The sequence below is a fragment of the Lissotriton helveticus genome, chromosome 7 (assembly GCF_964261635.1).
Source record: "Lissotriton helveticus chromosome 7, aLisHel1.1, whole genome shotgun sequence".
NCBI classification, from domain to species: domain Eukaryota; kingdom Metazoa; phylum Chordata; class Amphibia; order Caudata; family Salamandridae; genus Lissotriton; species Lissotriton helveticus.
In genome coordinates, this window is record NC_136068.1 from 3,021,328 (window position 1) to 3,043,809 (window position 22,482).

Sequence of the window (22,482 nt, forward strand, 5' to 3'; positions counted from 1 at the left end):
GGAATGCCAAGAGTTTGTACTGCCGTTTCCATCGCCAGCAAGGGAGGGATAATTAAGGAATAAAGTGCAGCTACCTTATCCGGTGACTTCCTCAAGTTATCCCATCTGATTCTCCTTCTATTATTGTCTAGGGACATACTGGAATCTGAAAAGGGGCCTGTACTAGGGGGACCATGTAGTTCTATAATCTTGCGAATGACCAAATGAAAGGAGAACCACCCCAGGTATATATATAAAATATATTCACTGAAAGCTCCATAGGTTTCAGGCACGTTATAGTTAGAAATTAGCATTTAAAAAACCTTGGAAATTTGCTGTAAAAAACATAGGTTTTAGGGAAAGTTATAGTTAGTTGGACATTTCACTCTTACAAAACCAGAGAAATGTCCCCGTTATAGTTAGTTCAGCTAACTATAACTCGCGCCCCCGCAATGCACTGCTGATGACGTCACATTACATCACTCATGACATGGTCAGTGACCTCACTCATGACATCACTGATTACATCACTGATGACATCATTCAGTGACTGTGTGTTTCTGTAAAGTTTAAATATGTTTAATATATATAGGGAAAGGCATTTTGAAGAATAAGTGGGTGTATAATTGTCTGAATGGATGATTTAGTAGGTGTGTGACTGACTATATAAGTGAGTGATTAAACGTATCTTACTGAATGCATGGGTTAGTGACTAAGCTGAGTGAATGTCTGTATCCGTCTGTCTGTTGGTGTGTAAGCGGCTGCATGGGTTTGTGAATAGCTAGATGAGTGTCTTTATGGGTTATTGATTGGTTGTCTGAGTATCTGTATGGGTGCCTGAGTGTTTGTGTGGGTGGGCTGTGTGTGACTCTGTGCATATATTTGTGAGGGGGTGATTCACTGGGTGCATGGTTTCAAGAGTGCATCTGTGATGGACTGAATGGGTGGGTGAGTGTGTGTATGGGTGTGTTAGTGAGTGTATGTATATTTCAGTGGTACAGGTGTGAGTAACTACATATGTGAAAGGCAGTATATATGTGTGTTAAAGTATTTACATGGCTATAAGTGAGAGTGTGTGATTGTGAGAGTGACTGTGTGGATGAGTCTGTGCTTGTATCAGTGATTGTATAAGAGCGTAAGTATGTGCTAGTATTTGTACGACTAAGTGAGCTGGTGTGTGTATAACTGTATAGGTGAGTAAATGGCAGTGTGATTAATTATTTGCATGACTGACTAGGTGTGTGAGTACCTCTATGGATGAGTGGCAGAGTGTGAGTGTCTATATAGGTGTATGAGTGCATATGATAGTCCTGGACAGAGTGACCATAAGTATGAGTGACTGTACGGGTGAGTGAGTGAATGTGTGTGTAGACCTAAGAATCAGTGATTGGGTATGTAGTTATTGGTGTTGGAGTGTCTATGGTTTTGAGAATGGTAGTCTGTAATTTAAAGTGGGTGTATTAAAAGTTATATTAAGGTGTGAGAAGATGCATCAAATTATCACATAGATGATGTCATCAGTGATGTCATTTGAGATATCATCAGTGATGTCACTGACCATGTCATGAATGATGCAATATGTGACATCCTCAGCAGTGCATTGCGGGGCGCGAGTTATAGTTAGCCGAACTAACTATAACGGTGGTTTTGTACGAGTGAAATGTCCAACTAACTATAACGCCCCTGAAACCTATGGTTTTTTCAGTGAATTTCTAAGGTTTTTTAAATGCTGATTTCTAACTATGACGGACTGAAACCTTTGGTTTTTTTAAGTGAATTTCAAAGGTTTTTTTAAATGCTAGTTTCTAACCATGCCTACAGAGGTAGGACATGTGAAGAAAGAAGAAAAAACCCACAGAAAGAAGCAAAGGAAATGCAGAAAGAAGCAACAGAAGTCCACAAAGAGGAAGAAAAGTACAGGAAGAAGCAAGACATGTGCAGAAAGAACCAACAGTGGAGCAGAAAGAGGCCTTGTTCCAAAACCATCTTGTGCCCACAGCTTTTTCAGACGGGTACTGGTGGTAACTGACTCTGACTAACCAGGCCTCCAGCCAGTGCTGTGCCAAAAGACACTTAGAATACAGTGAAAACACCTACATACACTAGGGAAATCTGTGCGTTGGGGACCGCAATGATTAGCATGACCTCCTCTGTAAGGCCCTAGTACATAATTATAAGACACAATGGGGTAACCCAGTATCCCTCAGAACCTGGCCGTAAGTAGAAAGTATACAATTGGTTCTGTCGGTATGTATTATTTCTTTAAATTGTTTTAAATCCTAAACAATATATACATTTCAAAGTGGATTCATCAAAGAAGAAAGTAAATATGCATTTTAAGGTGAGAACATCAAGGAAAAAAGAATATCGATCCAAACCGACTTGGGTAAATCAAAGCACTTTATAAATTATTTTCATTTATAATTACCCTGATTACAATTATGGAAAGGCTGTACAAGGTATAAAGTGACAATCAGTGCTCGGTGATATTTGTGATAGTGTCAAATATACAGTGGTGCTTAAAAAGGACAGGAAAGAAATGGCCGGTAATGAAATGTTTTTAGGAACTCTGTGGACCACAGCCGTTGGTCTTTTCGCAGAGTCCTTAGAACTGGTCCAAAGGTTTTATTGTCGATGTTTCAACCCTAAGTACGCCCTCTTGTGGGGTCTATGCGGGTCTTCCTCAGGACTGGGAAGGGGGGGCGCCGACAGCCTCGAAGAGTGCCCAGAGTGGGGCACCCTGGTGGGGTTACGCAACAGGTGAATCTGTGGCTGACACGGGTATTGGCTCACTTGGTTGTGTCTTAGATAATGATAGTTGCTGGAATTATTCGCAGAGTTGCTCAAAAAAGGGAGTTCAATCCGCTCACACAGGAATGGTTCAGGCAAATCAAGGGCCAGTTGTAGTCTTTCAGTTTATTGTAATGAATACAAGGATCACATGGGTGCTTCAATTTCTTCTTGCTACGTCCGTGCGCGCTGTGAAAGTCACTTTATTTCACATTCTGATGCGCCATTGTCGTGTTGCTCCTTTAAGTTATGTTTCAGAATTGTTTTGCTTTAACATTCTTTGTGGTCACAGGATTCTCTTCCAGCTTCTGTGTAGACATTTGCTGGGGAAGAAGTCCTGCGTAGGTTGTATCCTACCTTGCTCCTGTGCTTTCCATCAAAAACTCACTTTTCTACTAACTATTGAGTGGACTCGATACTACAATTTTGGCGACGAGGTCCAGGAAGCACTAGGAAACCCCTCGAACCCTGATGATTTTAATTTTAAGGATTTTAATATTTTTATCAAATTTACAAGGAAGAAGCGTTTTACTAAAGAATTAGTTTCTACACTAATACCATCGTTATTTTAAAAGATTTATCGACTCCATTTCAAAAGGAATACCTTCATTGATACTGACTCTTCATCGATTAACTGCTTCCTCCACGTTACCCGTGTGAGTAAAGAAACTTCATTTTATTTATTAATTCCTAGACTTCCGTTTTCATGCGCAATCGATTTTAAGGACTTTGAGCATTTTTCATTGTCTTTGCGCTGAGACTGTGTTATTTAATTCCTACGAAACGCTGTGTGTATTGTGCATCTTTTAAAAAGCGTAGTGAAGCCGTTACCTTCAACTTGGATCGAGCGACTTCATTATTCCTCGCTCTCCGACTCTCCGACTTCCACTCTACGTTCTATCAAGTGATGTACATCATACCATGACGTATTACGCACGTCGCGTGATGACGTAAAACGCTGGCAGCCATTTTGGATGACGTAAAACGCTACCAGCTAATTCAGCGTTTGTTTTTCGTTACTCTAATACATCAATCAGCAGCGTTGTTTATTTCGTCATTCTGAGGTATTTCTCAACAGCGTTTTCGTTCAACTCCTATTCTTCTACTCATTATCATAATTTTGGAAAACTACACGGAATTGTCGTTATTTCCAGTTTTTCATCGATTTACATCAAGTAAGATTTTTTTTTTCATTAACCATTTTTTTTTTACATCGTTTCTTTTTGAATCTCTTATTTCTCAATGGCTACTCAAAACTTTACCATCCAATCACCACAAGCCTTTTTGGCCTTCTGGGACTGAACCTTGCATGAAGTGGCTTCAATGGAAGGCATATTTTCTAAACTTTATCGATACTATCGACGAAGAAGGAAAAATGAAACCAGAAAGGAAGAAGAAATTATTTTTACATTCTCTTGGTGCTGGGGGTTTGAAAGTTTATGAGGAAATGTCAAAATGTACTGGTGGTGGGGAATCTAATGTTTTTAGTGATATTTTGAAGGATTTTGATAATCACTTTTCTCCCAAAGTGTGTATAGGTATTACCAGATATAAATTTTTTCGCAGGAAACAACAACCTAGAGAAACTATAGATGTCTACGTCTCTGAACTGAAAAAGATAGCAGATGATTGTAAATTTGATCACCTTCAAGAACAGTTTATAAGGGATCAGGTAGTTATGCATGCATCTGATCCATCAATCCAAGACAGACTTTGGATTAATGGTGATTCAGATCTTAAAGATGTTTTAGCTATCTTTAGGAAAGCTGAGCTTTCTGGCCGCAGCGCAAAAGCTATCAAGGTGAATGACAAAGTGTCTTCTGATTCTAATGTTGTTTCTGAACATACTATTTCTAAAGTTCAGGGTAAATCTAATTATAAACAGAAGTATCAAAGTAAACCCAAGTCTAGTGATGTAAAACATTCTGATAAGCTCAAGTGCTTCAGGTGTGGTAGCAGTTCACACTTGGCTAATTTTAAATTGTGTCCAGCCATTAAGGAAAAATGTTCCAATTGTGGGTTAATTGGGCATTATTCTAGAGCTTGTTACAGTTCTAAGAGTAAAAAAGTTAAGGTGATTTGTGATTCATCTTCCAGTGATGAGGAAGATATTGTTAGAAAAGTTTTACATTGTTCTGTTGAAGATGAATGTATTGAAAAGGTTACACATTGCTCGATGGAAGATGAATGCGTTCAGAAACCACTTGAAAAAGTTTATATTTTCAATATTAATGACTCTTTTAAGGGGAACATTCTTAAAAAACCCATTTGTGACATGTTAATTGGTGGGGTTCCTATTAATATTTATGCTGATTCTGGTTCTCCCTGCACAATAGTTAATGAGAGAGTGTGGAATTCTGATTTTGCACAGTATTTGGGAAATGATTTTTATGCTTCAGACATTTCTCCTGAAGGATTTTTGGGGGAAAAGATTACCATTATTGGCTTCAAGCCTTTGAAGTTCAGATTTAAGGACAGGGAGTCTCTGGGGAAACTTTATGTGGCTGAACGTGGTCCTTCTGTTCTTGGATGGAGAGATCAGAGGGATTTGGATATCAATTTGAATCCCAATAGTCCCGAACCGGTTTTAGTAGTTAATGATGGTGAAAAAATTTGCGATTCTATGTTTATAAAATTTCCCAAAGTTTTTAGTGGCAAGATTGGTAATCTTCATGGATTTTCCCATTGCATTATTTTGAAGAGTGATGCGAAACCTAAAATTTTTAAAGCTAGAAATATTCCTATTTTAGTTCGCAGTGATGTTGAGAAGGAGTTGGAGAAATTGGTTGGAGAGGATATAATTGAAGCGATAGAATCCTCCGAATGGATTTCTCCAGTTGTAATCGCCAGACGTTCAAATGGCAAAATTCGGCTTTGTGTAGATCTTCGCCATTTGAACGAGAACATTGTAATTGATAAATTTCCATTACCTAAAATTTCTGAAATGCTGTCTTCAGTTAAAGGTGCCTCTATCTTCTCGACCTTGGACCTTTCTGCTGCTTACCATCAGATCTCTCTGGATAATGACAGTAGGCATCTTACAGCATTTATTACTCCTATGGGGTGTTTTCAATTTAAGAGAATGCCATTTGGATTAGCCTCCGCTGCTGCCATTTTCCAACGTATTATGCACCAGCTTTTTGGCAAACATCCTAAAATTAGATTTTTTCAAGACGACATTTTAGTTTATGGAAAAGATGAGGCTGAGCACAATTCCATTCTTGAAGAAGTTCTTAGTATTCTTGAAAAAAAAGGTTTGACCATTCAGTTTTCCAAATGTCATTTTGGGGTTAAATCTGTGACATACCTAGATCATGTATTGTGTTCTGATGGTGTAGCAACCAAACCCAAGTTAGTTGATGCTACTAAGGAAGCACCTGCCCCAACTAGTAAGGATGATGTTCGATCATTCCTTGGAATGGTAGAATTTTATTCTAAATTTGTTAAAGGTTTCTCTAGTAAAGTTTTCAACATTAGACAACTCTTGAAAAGTAAGGTCAAGTTTGAGTGGTCTGCCCTTTGTGAAAATGAGTTTAATGGCATCAAATCCGACATCATCAATGCCCCAGTGATATCCCCTTTTGATTTGGATCTTGACTCCGTGATTACCGTTGATGCTAGTAATAAGGGTTTGGGAAGCGTACTTTCGCAAATTGATAGCTTTGGAAATGAACACATTGTTGCTTTTGCGTCTAGGGCTCTTTCTGTTCCTGAGGGTAAATTTTCAGTTATTGAGAAGGAAACTCTTGCTGTTGTTTGGTCGTTAGAACATTTTCGGAGTTTTGTATGGGGCAAGAGATGTGTAGTTAGAACTGATCATAAACCCCTTACCAAACTGCTTTCCACCGATGGTCTTTACAATGCCACTGCTAGAATTGCTAGGATGACTATGCACTTACAAGATTTTATAATCAAAATGGAATATCTTCCAGGCAAAGGCAACGTAATTGCTCATTTTCTTTCGCGCATGCCTTCTGCTTTGCAAGAATGTGTAGTAAATGAATGGGATTCCTTTCAAGTTGCTCTTATTCATGATGAGAACCCTTTTTGTATTGAGAAGAAAGTTTGGGTTGATGAGTATGTGAAGGACAAAGCATTGGTCTCTGTTGTTTCTTCTATTCGTGAAGGATGGCTGGAGAAGAGTAAATTGTCATCTGATCTCAAACCATTCTGGGAGGTCAGAAATGAACTTACTGTTTTAGATGATACGATTTTTAGGGGTGACAAAGCCGTTCCTCCTTTATCTTTGAGGAATTCCATTTTAGGTTTATGTCACAAGGATCATTGTGGAATTGTTAAGACTAAGCAGAATATCAAACAATGGTACTGGTGGCCTGGCATCGATGTCATGACTGAAAGAATGGTACGTGAATGTGTGGTTTGTTCAAACTCAGATAAAGTACTTAACACTTTAAAACCTGATATGTGTGTACCTATAGTTCCTGATGGTCCTTGGCATACTGTTGCAATGGATATTATGGGACCTGTTGGGGACAGTCACAAATTTGTGATTTCCATTATTGATATTTTTTCTAGATGGCCTTGCATTACCATTGTAGATAGAGTCGATTCAGCCACTGTTTTAGAGTTTATTGATAAAGTATTTATGGAAGAGGGTCTGCCTACTCAGATTATTAGTGACAATGGTGTTCAGTTCTTGTCAAAACTTGCTAAATCTTATTTTGATAGAACAGGTATAATTCATAAAACCACTTCACTATATAATCCAAGTGGTAATGGATTATGCGAGAGATTTATTAAAGTTCTGAAGAATGCCATTCAAATTGCTAAGTTAAAAAGAGAAGATTGGGAAATTGGTATTCACAAAGCTGTTTGGTCCTACAGAACCAACATTCATGATGCTTTGAAGATGTCACCGTTTTAAATTATGAGGGGTCGTGTTGCTAGGACTAAGTACAATCCAAATTGGTTGCATAAGAAAGGTTGTTTGGACATTTGTATGAACGAAATTAAGGGCAATATTATCAAGAAACATCTTCAATATAAAAGAAATGTTGACAATAAATTTGCCACTGGCTCTGCGAATGTTGAAACTGGCATGTTGGTTAAGGTTAAAAAACCTTGGAAGGTTCGCAAAGGTGAATCTCAATTTTCAAAACCTTTAATGATAAAAAAAGTTTTACGAAATGCTGTTCTTTTAAGTGATGGGAAGGTGTGGAATTTAAGGAGGATTGCTATTTACAAAGGGGAGAAGGATTTATGGCCCACATGCATCATTGTGACATTTTGCACTTCCTAATTTGCGAAAAATAAGGAATCGCAAATTAAGAAGTGCAAAATGCTATGCATCATTATTTTCGGTATTCATTTGTGATTCGGTAAAAATTGCAATTTTTACCGAATCCCAAATGAATACCGAATTCTTAAGTTAATTTTCGCAATTCCCATTGATTCCTATGGGCCAAAAGGCCCATAGGAGTCAATGGGAAGGCATTAGCAAATTGCGAGTGGCACTTTGAAAATTTCATGGGTGCAGGGGGGGGTCCAAAGGACCCCCCCGTGCACCCCTGAAATGTATTTTTCGCATCATGTTTCACACACACATGTCCTAAGGACATGTGTGTGTGAAACATGAATGTTGAAAAAAAAACATTTTCAGCATTTGAAACACTTTTTCCAAATTTACCGAGTGGTTCAACCACTCGGTAAATTTGGCACCCTAATTGCGAATTTACACTTTGAAAAGTAATGATGCATTGCTTTTAAGAAATCGCACATCTGCGACTTCTTAAAAGCACCCGCAATTTTAGAACTCGCAAAAATGTTATGAATTCTAAAATTGCTTCATGCATCCCAAAAAGCACTTTTGCATTCGCAAACGGCCGATTTTAAGGAATCGCACCGTTTGCGACTACAAAAATGCTTGATGCATGTGCGCCTAAGTACTGATTCCATTTATTCTGCACATTTTTCTAATATCACTCCAGAATCTCAATTTGTTCAAAATGAGGATCATAGTGGTTTGCTTTTTTCTGAAAGTGCTTCTGTTCCTGTTAGTGCCTCTAATGAAGATATTCCTGGAAGTGTTAACAGTGAAGCTATTTCAGAAAGTGTCAACAAGGAAGGGTTGGTTTCCACTGGAACTGTTAGTGATGCTAACATTTCAGACGATTGTTGTTCATCAAATCAAAACTTCAACAATGCCACTGTTAAAGATTCTAATTGTACTAATGATACTGTTATTGAAAAGAAACGTGTTTGCTCCAAACCCAAATGGTTACAAGATTTTGTTTGTTGATTATTCTGTTTTTTTCTTTTGTTTTATAAGGAAGAAGATGTGTCGTGTTGCTCCTTTAAGTTATGTGTCAGAATTGTTTTGCTTTAACATTCTTTGTGGTCACAGGATTCTCTTCCAGCTTCTGTGTAGACATTTGCTGGGGAAGAAGTCCTGCGTAGGTTGTATCCTACCTTGCTCCTGTGCTTTCCATCAATAAACTCACTTTTCTACTAACTATTGAGTGGACTCCATACTACAGCCATGTTGCACCTGGTACAGCCTTTCCATAATTGTAATCAGGGTAATTATAAATGAAAATAGTTTATAAAAGTGCTTTGATTTACCCAGGTCGGTTTGGATTGATATTCTTTTTTCCATGATGTTCTCACCTTAAAATGCATATTTACTTTCTCCTTTGATGAATCCACTTTGAAATGTATATATTGTTTAGGATTTAGAACAATTTAAAGAAATAATACATACCCGACAGAACCAATTGTATACTTTCCAGTACATAATAGGGCAGGGGGATTAAAACTACCTCTAAGTCAGAGGTGCAGAAAAATGCTACTTTAACTAGTAGTCGTGTTTGCAGAGTGGTGGAGAGAGGGTGCTGCGCGTCCAACCAACGCTCAGGAATTCCACTGCGTAGGACTTACAGGAGGTACCAGAAGGGATTCTTGGCCCCAAACTCCCACATGACTAAATTGGGCTTCATCCCCTCTCCCGTAGTCTGCGACGAGGCACATTTGCAGAGTGGTAGAGAAAGGGGGCCATGGCCTCCGAAGACGTCTTAACAATCCCACTGTGTGTGACTTACTGGAGGTAACAAGAGGGGTAGTTGGCCCCCAAGGGCATCCTTGGGGGCCAACTTCCCAAACTATTACCTCCAGTCAGTCCCACACAGCAGCACTGGTAAGTACTTGTACCAGGCCACGTCCACTTTGCTCACCACTCTACACACACGCTCCGTGGCACGCTCTTGGATGGGGATTGCAGTCCCCTTCACTGCTGGGTGTCATTTAGGGGCCAACTAGCCTACCTTTTACCTCTAGTAAGCCCCACGCAGTGGGATTGGTGAGTGATAGAGAAAGGCCATGCCCCCTTTCTCCACCACTCTGCCAAAGCGCCCCCTGGCGCGTTGTAAGTTGGGGGGTTAAGTCCCCTTGAAATCTGAGGGTCCCTGGGGTCCCACTAGCCCACCAGGTACCTCTAGTAAGCGTCACAGAGCTGCGTTGCAGAGAGGTGTAAAAAGGGGTGTGGCCTGGACCACCTCTCTGCAACGCAGCACAGTGCTGCTTACAGGAGGTACCTGGTGGGTTAGTTGGCCCCCAGTGACCCTCAGTATTGAAGAGGAATTAATTCCCCAACTTAAAACGCGCAACAGGGCGTGTTTGCACACATGTCACCTCAGGCCCGCCCCCTCCCTTCAACACTGTGCAAACACGCCCCTTGGCGCGTTTAAGTTGGGGGATTAAGTCCCCTTGAATCCTGAGGGTCCCTGGGGTCCAACTAGCCTCCAGGTACCTCTAGTAAGTGACACAGAGCTGCATTGCAGAGAGGTGTAAAAAGGGGCACGGCCTGGACCACCTCTCTGCAACGCAGCGCAGTGGTGCTTACTGGAAGCACCTGGTGGGCTAGTTGGCCCCTAGGAGCCCTCAGGATTAAAAGGGAATTAATTCCCCAACTTTAAATGCACCACAGGGCGTGTTTGCACACATGTCACCTCAAGCTCGCCCGCTCCCTTCACCACTGTTGAAACATGCCCCGTGATGCGTTTTAAGTTTGGAGATTAAGTCCCCTTGAATCCTGAGGGTCCCTGGATTCCAACTGGCCCACTAGGTACCTTCAGTGAGTGCCACAGAGCTGAAATGCAGAGAGGTGTAGAACCACCTCTCTGCAACGCAGGCCTGTGGCACTTACTGGGGGTACCTGGCGGGCCAGTTGGCCCTCAGGGACTCCCAGTATTAAAGTGGAATTAATTCCCCAACTTAAAACGCGCCACAGGGCGCATTTGCAGAGTGTTGCTGGGTTTGGGCGGGGCCTCGGTGATGCCAGTCTTTTTTTTTATTTTTATTTTTAAGAAGGGGAGCTGTGTGGCCCCCCTTCCTTTCCTATTTTATGGGCACTGGGGACCCCATTCCCCAGGGCCTGACCTCTATTTTTTCAAAAATGGACGGGGGCTGTGTGGCCCCCCTCCCGAGGCAATATTTGGCCCCGGGGACCCCATCCCTGGGGCATGGCCAGTGTTTATGTATTTTTTATATGTTTGGAGGGGGGCCCTCCTCAGCCATTTAGGGCCCCAGGGAACCCATCCCCCGGGGCCAGCCTTTGCGTATTTTTTTTAAATAAAAAACATGTATTATGGGGGAGGGGGCCGCAGGCCCCCCTCCCGGGCCACTCCTTGCGCCGGGGACCCATCCCTCGGAGCCTGGCCTCTCATTGGGGACCGTGGGGGAGCCCCAATGCCCCCACAGTCGCAGTCGGCTCCCAGCCTCCTGCTGGAGCCAGCATTGCTGTTCCACATGGGAATCTGCTAACATGCAGCTCCCCGTGTGGAAAAGCAATCTGCTTTGGTATTTGGAAGAGAGAGCAGGTTTCCTGCTCTCTCTTCCAAAAACCAAAGCAGTTTGCTATGGCTATGGCGACTCCCACCCTGCCATAGAAAACAGCAGCGTCCAAGGATGGGCACCCCGGGAAACTGCAGGAGCCGGCCCCAGGGCCATGAAGGGCTCCAGGAGGGGGGCCGCACAGCCCCCCTCCCAACATTTGCAAAGCCCCAGGGGGTGCTGGTCCCCGGGGTTCGTGGCCCATAACGGACCCCCAAATTTGCATATTAGTGCCCCGGGGAGGTCGCGGTGACCGGGGTTTGTGGGTGGGCTTGAGCCCCCCACACTGGTTTATTTTTTAAATAAAAAACAAGGCCTCGGGGTGCGGGGCTGCGGGGGGGCCTTGCTATTTGATAATAGCCCTGGTGGGTGGCACTTCCCAGGGCTTGGGGGGCCTAAGAGGCCCCACAAACCATTAAAAAAACAAGCCCCGGGTGGTGGTGGTCCCCGGGGCTATGGAGGGGCTGTGTGCCCCCTGCAAATTTTAAAGAAAATCTCCGGGGTGGCGGTCCCCGGGGCTGCGGGGGTATCCCTGGGCCCCTGCATTTGCATTTCACCATGCCCCCGGGACTTGTCCCACCCGGGGGCTAAATAATAACGAAGCGCGGGAGCGTGCGCTTCATTTATTTTTACTTTCCCGGCCAGATTCGCGCAACCGGCGCGAATTGAAGCAATTTTCTTTTTTTTAAATTCTTTTTTGAGCCCTGGGGCTCCTTTTGGGTTCTACCGAGTCACAAGATGGCTGCCAACACTTCCTTGTTTGGAGTGTTGACAGCCAATTAGAATAAAGCTCGTGGTCGGGAGGGTGCGCAAATCCACGACACCTCTAAACTTTTATTTTTTTTAATTTCTCAGGAACTACTGAATGGATTTACACCATTTAACAAAAAGGTCTCTTTCTGAACCAAGGGCTACATCGTTGCCAAATTTGGTGTAATTCCGCCCTGCAGTTCGGGCTGTAGCTGTGTCTAAAGTTTCCTATGGGAAATAACACGGAAAAAACATGTTTTGGGACCCCCTTTTTTCTCAGCCACCCCTTCGCCGAATCACCCCAAAACTTTTAAGGTAGGAGCTGACCGGAGCACCCCACAAGTTTTAAAAATTTTGCGAAAATTCATCATCCGGCGCCAGAGTTATTGGGAAAAGAACATACGCTGTGACTCTACACCACCACCCATGACTCATTACCACCACCCATTACTGTACTCCACCACCCACTAACTACACACCACCGCCCAGTGACTCCACACCACCACCCATGACTCTACACCACCACCCAGCGACTCTACATCATCACCCATGACTCTACACCTCCACCCAGTGACTCTACATCACCACCCAGTGACTCCACACCACTACCCATGACTCTACACCACCACCCAGTGACTCTACACCATCACCCATGACTCTACACCACCACCCAGTGACTCTACACCATCACCCATGACTCTACACCACCACCCAGTGACTCTACACCACCACCCAGTGACTCCACACCACCACCCATGACTCTACACCACCACCCATGACTCTACATCACCACCCAGTGACTCCACACCACTACCAATGACTCTAAACCACCACCCAGTGACTCTACACCACCACCCATGACTCTCCACCACCACCCAGTGACTCTACACCACCACCCATGACTCTACACCACCACCCATGACTCTACTCCACCACCCATGACTCTACACCACCACCCATGACTCTACACCACCACCCATGACTCCACACCACCACCCATGACTCTACACCACCACCCATGACTCTACATCACCACCCAGTGACTCCACACCACTACCAATGACTCTAAACCACCACCCAGTGACTCTACACCACCACCCATGACTCTACACCACCACCCAGTGACTCTACACCACCACCCATGACTCTACACCACCACCCATGACTCTACTCCACCACCACCACCCACTGACTACACACCACCACCCAGTGACTCCACACCACCACCCATGACTCTACACCACCACCCATGACTCTACACCACCACCCATGACTCCACACCACCACCCATGACTCTACACCACCACCCAGTGACTCTACATCACCACCCAGTGACTCCACACCACTACCCATGACTCTACACCACCACCCAGCGACTCCACATCATCACCCATGACTCCACACCACCACCCAGTGACTCTACATCACCACCCAGTGACTCCACACCACCACCCAGTGACTCTACACCATCACCCATGACTCTACACCACCACCCAGTGACTTTACACCACCACCCAGTGACTCCACACCACCACCCATGACTCTACACCACCACCCATGACTCTACATCACCACCCAGTGACTCCACACCACTACCAATGACTCTAAACCACCACCCAGTGACTCTACACCACCACCCATGACTCTACACCACCACCCAGTGACTCTACACCACCACTCATGACTCTACACCACCACCCAGTGACTCCACACCACCACTCAGTGACTCTACACCACCACCCAGTGACTCCACACCACCACCCATGACTCTACACCACCACCCAGTGACTCCACACCACCACCCATGACTCTACACCACTACCCAGTGACGCTACTCGTACACCCAGTGACTCTACACCACCACCCATGACTCTACACCACCACCCATAACTCTACACTACCACCCAGAGACTCTACGCCACCACCCAGTGACTCTACACCACTACCCATGACTCTACACCACCACCCAGTAACTCTACACCACCCAGTAACTCTACACCACCACCCAGTGACCCCACACCACCACCCATGACTCTACACAACCATCCAGTGACTATCCACCCCCACCAATGACTCTACACAACCATCCAGTGACTCTCCACCACCACCCAGTGACTCTACACCACCACCCATGACTCTACACCACTACCCAGTGACTCTACTCCACCACCCATAGACTCTACACCACCACAAATGACTCTACACCACCACCCATGACTCTACACCACCACCCAGTGACTCCACACCACCACCCAGTGACTCTACTCCACCACCCATGACTCTATACCACCACCCATGACTCTACACCAATACCCATTGACTCTCCACCACCACCCATGACTCTACTCCACTACCCATTGACTCTACTCCACCACCCATTGACTTTCCACCAGCACCCATGACTCTACACCACCACCCAGTGACTCCACACCACCACCCAGTGACTCTACTCCACCACCCATGACTCTATACCACCACCCATGACTCTACACCAATACCCATTGACTCTCCACCACCACCCATGACTCTACTCCACTACCCATTGACTCTACTCCACCACCCATTGACTTTCCACCAGCACCCATGACTCTACACCACCACCCATGAATCTACACCACTATCCATGACTCTCCACCACCACCCAGTGACTCTCCACCACCACCCATTGACTCTACTCCACCATCCAGTGACTCTCCACCACCACCTATGACTCTACTCCACCACCCATTGACTCTACTCCCCCACCCATTGACTTTCCACCAGCACCCATGACTCTACACCACCACCCATGACTCTACTCCACCATCCATGACTTTACACCACCATCCATGACTCTCCACCACCACCCAGTGACTCTCCACCACCACCCTTTGACTCTACTCCACCATCCATGACTCTACATCACCACCCATGACTCTACACCACCACCCATGACTCTACACCACCACCCATGACTCTACACCACCACCTATGACGCTACACCACCACCCATGACTCTACACCACCACCAATTGACTCTACACCACCACCCATGACTCTACTCCACAATCCATGACTCTCCACCACCACCCATGACTCTACACCACCACCCAGTGACTCTACACCACCACCTATGACGCTACACCACCACCCATTGACTCTACTCCACCACCCATGACTCTACACCACCACCCAGTGACTCTACACCACCACCTATGACGCTACACCACCACCCATGACTCTACACCACCACCAATTGACTCTACACCACCACCCATGACTCTACTCCACAATCCATGACTCTCCACCACCACCCATGACTCTACACCACCACCCAGTGACTCTACACCACCACCTATGACGCTACACCTCCACCCATTGACTCTACACCACCACCCACTGACTACACACCACCACCCAGTGACTCCACACCACTACCCATGACTCTACTCCACCACCCATGACTCTACACCACCACCCAGTGACTCTACACCACCACCCATGACTCTACACCACCACCCAGTGACTCTACACCACCACCCATGACTCTACACCACCACCCATGACTCTACACCACCACCCATTGACTCTACACCACCACCCACTGACTACACACCACCACCCAGTGACTCCACACCACTACCCATGACTCTACTCCACCACCCAGTGACTCTACACCACCACCTATGACGCTACACCACCACCCATGACTCTACATGACTTATTTTGGTGGCGTCTGGGTGGTTGTTGATTTCAATTTTTCACTAATTTTCACACTATCTGAGAACACACCTGCAGCTCGAGGTGTCTGAGAACCCACCTACAGCTCGGGGTATCTGAGAACACACCTGCAGCTCGAGGTGTCTGAAAACTCACCTACAGCTCGGGGTGTCTTAGAACCCACCTACAACTCAGGATGTCTGAAAATTCACCTATAGCTCGGGGTGTCTGAAAACACACCTACAGCTCAGGATGTCTGAAAACACACCTACAGCTCAGGATGTCTGAAAACCCACCTACAGCTCGGGGTGTCTGAGAACCCACCTACAGATCCGGGTGTCTTAGACCCCACCTACAGCTCGGGGTGTCTGGAACCCACCGACAGCTCGGGGTGTCTGAGAAAAACCACCTACAGCTCGGGGTGTCTTAGAATCCACCTACAGCTCAGGATGTCTGAAAACTTACCTATAGCTCGGGGTGTCTGAAAACACACCGACAGCTCGGGGTGTCTGAAAACTCACCTACAGCTCGGGGTGTCTTAGAACCCACCTACAGATCCGGGTGTCTTAGAACCCACCTACAGCTCGGGATGTCTGGAATCCACCGACAGCTCGGGGTGTCTGAGAAAAACCACCTACAGCTCGGGGTGTCTTAGAACCCACCTACAGCTCAGGGTGTCTTAGAACCCACCTACAGCTCAGGGCGTCTGAGAGCCCGCCCACAGCTCGGGGTGTCCGAGAGCCCACCTACAGCTCGGGGTGTCTGAGAACCCACCTACAGCTCGGGGTGTCTTAGAACCCACCTACAGCTCGGGGTGTCCGAGAACCCACCTACAGCCCGGGGTGTCTGAGAACCCACCTACAGCCCGGGGTGTCTTAGAACCCACCTACAGTTCGGGGTGTCTTAGAACCCACCTACAGTTCGGGGTGTCTTAGAACCCACCTACAGCCCGGGGTGTCTTAGAACCCACCTACAGCTCGGGGTGTCTTAGAACCCACCTACAGTTCGGGGTGTCTTAGAACCCACCTACAGCCCGGGGTGTCTGAGAACCCACCTACAGCTCAGGATGTCTGAAAACTCACCTATAGCTCGGGGTGTCTGAAAACACACCGACAGCTCGGGGTGTCTGAGAAAAACCACCTACAGCTCAGGATGTCTGAAAACCCACCTACAGCTCGGGGTGTCTTAGAATCCACCTACAGCTCGGGGTGTCTATGAACCCACCTACAGCTCGGGGTGTCCGAGAGCCCACCTACAGCTCGGGGTGTCCGAGAGCCCACCTACAGCTCGGGGTGTCTTAGAACCCACCTACAGCTCAGGATGTCTGAAAACCCACCGACAGCTCGGGGTGTCTGAGAAAAACCACCTACAGCTCGGGGTGTCTTAGAACCCACCTACAGCTCAGGATGTCTGAAAACCCACCTACAGCTCGGGGTGTCTGAGAAAAACCACCTACAGCTCGGGGTGTCTTAGAACCCACCTACAGCTCAGGATGTCTGAAAACTTACCTATAGCTCGGGGTGTCTGAAAACACACCGACAGCTCGGGGTGTCTGAGAAAAACCACCTACAGCACGGGGTGTCTTAGAACCCACCTACAGCTCAGGATGTCTGAAAACCCACCTACAGCTCGGGGTGTCTTAGAATCCACCTACAGCTCGGGGTGTCTATGAACCCACCTACAGCTCGGGGTGTCCGAGAGCCCACCTACAGCTCGGGGTGTCCGAGAGCCCACCTACAGCTCGGGGTGTCTTAGAACCCACCTACAGCTCAGGATGTCTGAAAACCCACCGACAGCTCGGGGTGTCTGAGAAAAACCACCTACAGCTCGGGGTGTCTTAGAACCCACCTACAGCTCAGGATGTCTGAAAACCCACCTACAGCTCGGGGTGTCTGAGAAAAACCACCTACAGCTCGGGGTGTCTTAGAACCCACCTACAGCTCAGGATGTCTGAAAACCCACCGACAGCTCGGGGTGTCTGAGAAAAACCACCTACAGCACGGGGTGTCTTAGAACCCACCTACAGCTCAGGATGTCTGAAAACCCACCTACAGCTCGGGGTGTCTTAGAATCCACCTACAGCTCGGGGTGTCTATGAACCCACCTACAGCTCGGGGTGTCCGAGAGCCCACCTACAGCTCGGGGTGTCCGAGAGCCCACCTACAGCTCGGGGTGTCTTAGAACCCACCTACAGCTCAGGATGTCTGAAAACCCACCGACAGCTCGGGGTGTCTGAGAAAAACCACCTACAGCTCGGGGTGTCTTAGAACCCACCTACAGCTCAGGATGTCTGAAAACCCACCTACAGCTCGGGGTGTCTGAGAAAAACCACCTACAGCTCGGGGTGTCTTAGAACCCACCTACAGCTCAGGATGTCTGAAAACCCACCGACAGCTCGGGGTGTCTGAGAAAAACCACCTACAGCTCGGGGTGTCTTAGAACCCACCTACAGCTCAGGATGTCTGACAACTCACCTACAGCTCGGGGTGTCTGAGAAAAACCACCTACAGCTCGGGGTGTCTTAGAACCCACCTACAGCTCAGGATGTCTGACAACCCACCTACAGCTCGGGGTGTCTGAGAAAAACCACCTACAGCTCGGGGTGTCTTAGAACCCACCTACAGCTCAGGATGTCTGAAAACCCACCGACAGCTCGGGGTGTCTGAGAAAAACCACCTACAGCTCGGGGTGTCTTAGAACCCACCTACAGCTCAGGATGTCTGACAACTCACCTACAGCTCGGGGTGTCTGAGAAAAACCACCTACAGCTCGGGGTGTCTTAGAACCCACCTACAGCTCAGGATGTCTGACAACTCACCTACAGCTCCCAGGAGCGAGAGGAGAACCAGGAGCAGCTCCATGGTGCTGAGAGGAGGGGGGTGTGGAGCCCGCCTCCCCGCGGCCCTAAATATACCCCCCATCTCCGGGGCTTATCAGGGGCCGGGGGGGCCGGGCTGATACTGCCCCCCCCCCTCCCTCCCTTGGCCAGCTGCCCGCTTCCCACCCGAAGGAAGTATATTTGGAAGCACAGAGTGTGGCCCCTGGGAGTCCGGGCGGGGCCCACAGCTGCTGGAACAAGGCCGTGGAGGGGCCGCGCGTGGAGCACAAATACAATTCAACAACCGCAGCTAGTGCCTCGGAAGGGAGGCCTCAAGGCGCTGTGAGGTTAGGGAAGGCCTGTCGCGGCCCCGACACCTCTGTCGCGACAGAGTCACTCCCGAGAGGCAGGTCCTTGGGTTCCACTCGCTGGACACTGGTGACCTGTGACCTTAACTCAAGGGTTGTTACCAGAGCGCACAATGTGAATAGTGCGCTCACAGGTGCACCCCTGACCTCGGGCGCCTTATACTTACCTTGTATGACATTGTTCTACATTCTGTCCATCAACTGTGTTTTTTGCAATTTTCACCCCGAGTGGGCTGGGTATGCTCAGACGTGAGTCCCAGGCTCTCCCAGTGGTCGAAGTGGGGGAAAAAAAGTAGGGGAACTGTGGGCGGAGAATCAGAGGGCGGGCATAAACTGAAGATTGGATCAGTGGGCGGAGTCGGAGGTGTGGCTAGAAATAGCAAAACATATCAATTTTTAGTATGTTTGACATTGCACTGACCAGTTACAGCTTATAATGTTATTTAATTCAAACAATGGATAAACATGTTTATTTGAGGTTTATTATATACGTTATTTACATTTAATACATTTACAATCTGGGACTCGTTTCCAATCACAGAATGTTCCAAATACGCTTATAAGTGGAATCATAAGCCATTTGTGTCCGAGCCATGCAGTTTCTTTCATCGGCACTTCTCCTCCCTTTTTCGAACCATTTCTGAACATAAAATTCAGGTTTAAATTCTATGACAGGAAGCCCCACAATTTTTCTGAACATTATATAAGACAAACGATTTCTTGATATTCCGTTCTGCAGTGGTTTGAGCACCTCATTCATTACACTAAAGCCCCGTTCACATTCAGCAGTGGAGGTACTAAAGGTGTCTATAATGTGCACTAATGGTTTCAGGCTTCCAGGGATGCAATTTTTATTTTCTTTGTACTCTCTGAAACCAAGGATGTACTGCCTAGTATCAAATACATGCAACCTGCTACAAAGGTTTTGTAATTCTCCCTCACCATATAAGTTGTCTACTGGATCTGGCTAATAAACTGGTTGTAGGAGTTTCATTCTATGTACCAACTCTTTTTTTTCCATTTCGTCAATGTTTGTGGTTGTGCATGTAGAAACATTTGATGCATTAGTCATTGTCATCCTTTTTCACAGGTTATTTGCTAAGCTTCTAAAGAACTGTGCCCTATTGATGCTAACACAGCCTTTGTTCTGTTGCAGTCCTACATCAGCAAACTACATCCGTTCTGCAGCATTTAATGCAGTTGTAGCAAAGGGCCCAGGTGAATCAGCCATTGATTCAAGCACTAAAACCTGCATCTGTATTGAATGATCCGCCTCATATATGATCATATCATGCCGCAGCAGCATTCTAGATAGGTCCCCCAGCTGGAACTTTGCGTTGTGCATGTACCACATTGCAAGGTGCAAGAAGCATGATGCAAGGCCCTTGTAAACATTCCCCTTACTCTGGTGTGCATGCAAATCCAGCATTGCCAATCCCTGGTGAGTTGCATTAGTGCTGCTGGAACAAGGCAAATGGAGGCACCAGTGGGTGAGGCGGACTGGCCTCAAGGGTCCTGTGACCTCAGTGGCAAAGTCACTGCTGCTCTAGGGTTTGCTGCTTTGTAGGCCTGCCCCAAGACTGGAGGTGACCTTCAGTATGGATTGTGCTGGACAAGGCTTCAAGGTTAACCAACACTGGCCACCGGTAAGGTCCACCTGCTGGTACTAAGAGACCAGGGCTTCTAAGGTCTAGTGGGTCTTCTAATGTGTAGCAGGGGTATGTGCTCCCTCGGGAGAGTGGTCTGATGGACTAGTCATGAAGGTTGAATCAGGTTTCCCAGTTCCAAATTCTGTAGCTCTGGCCATAGTGCCACATCCTCTCCCCCGAACACCCTTCTGCTCCACCGAGTGAAACTTGCGCTGTCTTCAGCTACAACCCAATTCTGCCCCATTATAAACACCTGGATGTGACTCAATTCAAATTATGCACTGCCTATAAAAAGTAACAACATTCTGGAAAAGGCAAACACTCATAGGAAATGCAGGATTATGTAAAGCATGAGAAATATAAGCAAGAATGACATGTTACCTTAACACTTTTACTCTCATTGGTCAGAAATCAATAGGTATTTTTTTGTCTCAAACATTGAGGTCATGAATACAGGGCTCCTCCTGTACACATGTGTTAAGCAGGGCTCAGAAGAGAAACGGCCCCTTCAAGAGAATTTGATCTGACTCACAGAAACCCACAAGGGCTCCTTCATATTCATGTCAGCCAAATAGCTGCTCAAACATAGTATAGTACATATGTATTCAAGTGTCCTACAAAGGATACCTTTTGAATTGCCCTGCTTGGCCAACTCTTCTACTCACAAAAAACAAGAGCGATATTGACAGTAAAACGCAAAATTATATTTTCATTCAGGAAGTGAAAAAAAGCAGTAACCCACTGAGCTATGAACATAACATATTGCTCTTTGATATGCATGGTACACGTTCTTCGCAGCAGGCGTATTAACCCTGTGCGCTACATTAGATAAGTCAAAACTAAAAACTGCCAACAAACAAAACTCCAATCTCTCTCCAGCAGGAAGATAAACAATCTTAAGACTTTTATTGTTGCAGAAAAATGACTCTGCAGTGATTTGTGTGTTTTTAAAAGTGAGTCATTGTGTTCCTCCACTAATGGCCCGCAGATCTGCACGGTGAGTGTTTAACTCATGGAACAAACCTTCTGAATATCCGCACTTGCAACCACCTGCTTAAATTAAGCACTGGCTTCAGGCTTCATCATGAACTGACAAGGGACAGCACAGCCACTTTACTGGCTGTCTTGAGCGCAGAGGCTCAGGTGCAAAACTCTATGGACCAGGCCTCATGAGCAGAGCTGTTAAGGAGGGGCTGGGGACCTCTGGGCAGGCATGGAGAACAACTTCCAGGAGAGGCTGAAGGGGCTGGGTCAGCTGAGGGTCTCTTGTACAGCAGCTTCCCTCCTCCTATTTTTCAGTTCTGGCTCGGTGGTGAGCTGATTTACAGCAAGCCACGCAGGCCTCAGTGAAGCCCTTTTCTTTAGATCTCGCGTGGCATTGCAGCGCAAAGCTCTGTCGCTGGGTGTGAGATTTTGTAGGAGAGTAGATTTGAGATGGGGACTTAAAGGCCCGTCCCTCATTTTCATTGGCTGGCATCGGTGGCCTGCCATTGGAAATGAGGAGTTTTTGTTGACAACCTTTGGCCTCCGATCTGGACTGGGTCGCCTGCTTTGCTGTTGTTGCAAAGCACTTTCTTATCTT

At 46.4% G+C, this 22,482-nt stretch overlaps 1 protein-coding gene across 1 annotated transcript in view; it reads right to left on the reverse strand.

Moving 5' to 3' along the window:
- Nucleotides 1-18,926, reverse strand: part of LOC144767535 (trypsin-3-like) — an 87,281-nt gene extending 68,355 nt beyond the window's left edge. The window contains exon 1 of the mRNA XM_078650956.1: nucleotides 18,884-18,926. Coding sequence (XP_078507082.1) covers nucleotides 18,884-18,926 — 43 coding nt within the window. The remainder of the gene's footprint in view (nucleotides 1-18,883) is intronic.
- Between the last annotated feature and the right edge of the window lie 3,556 nt (nucleotides 18,927-22,482).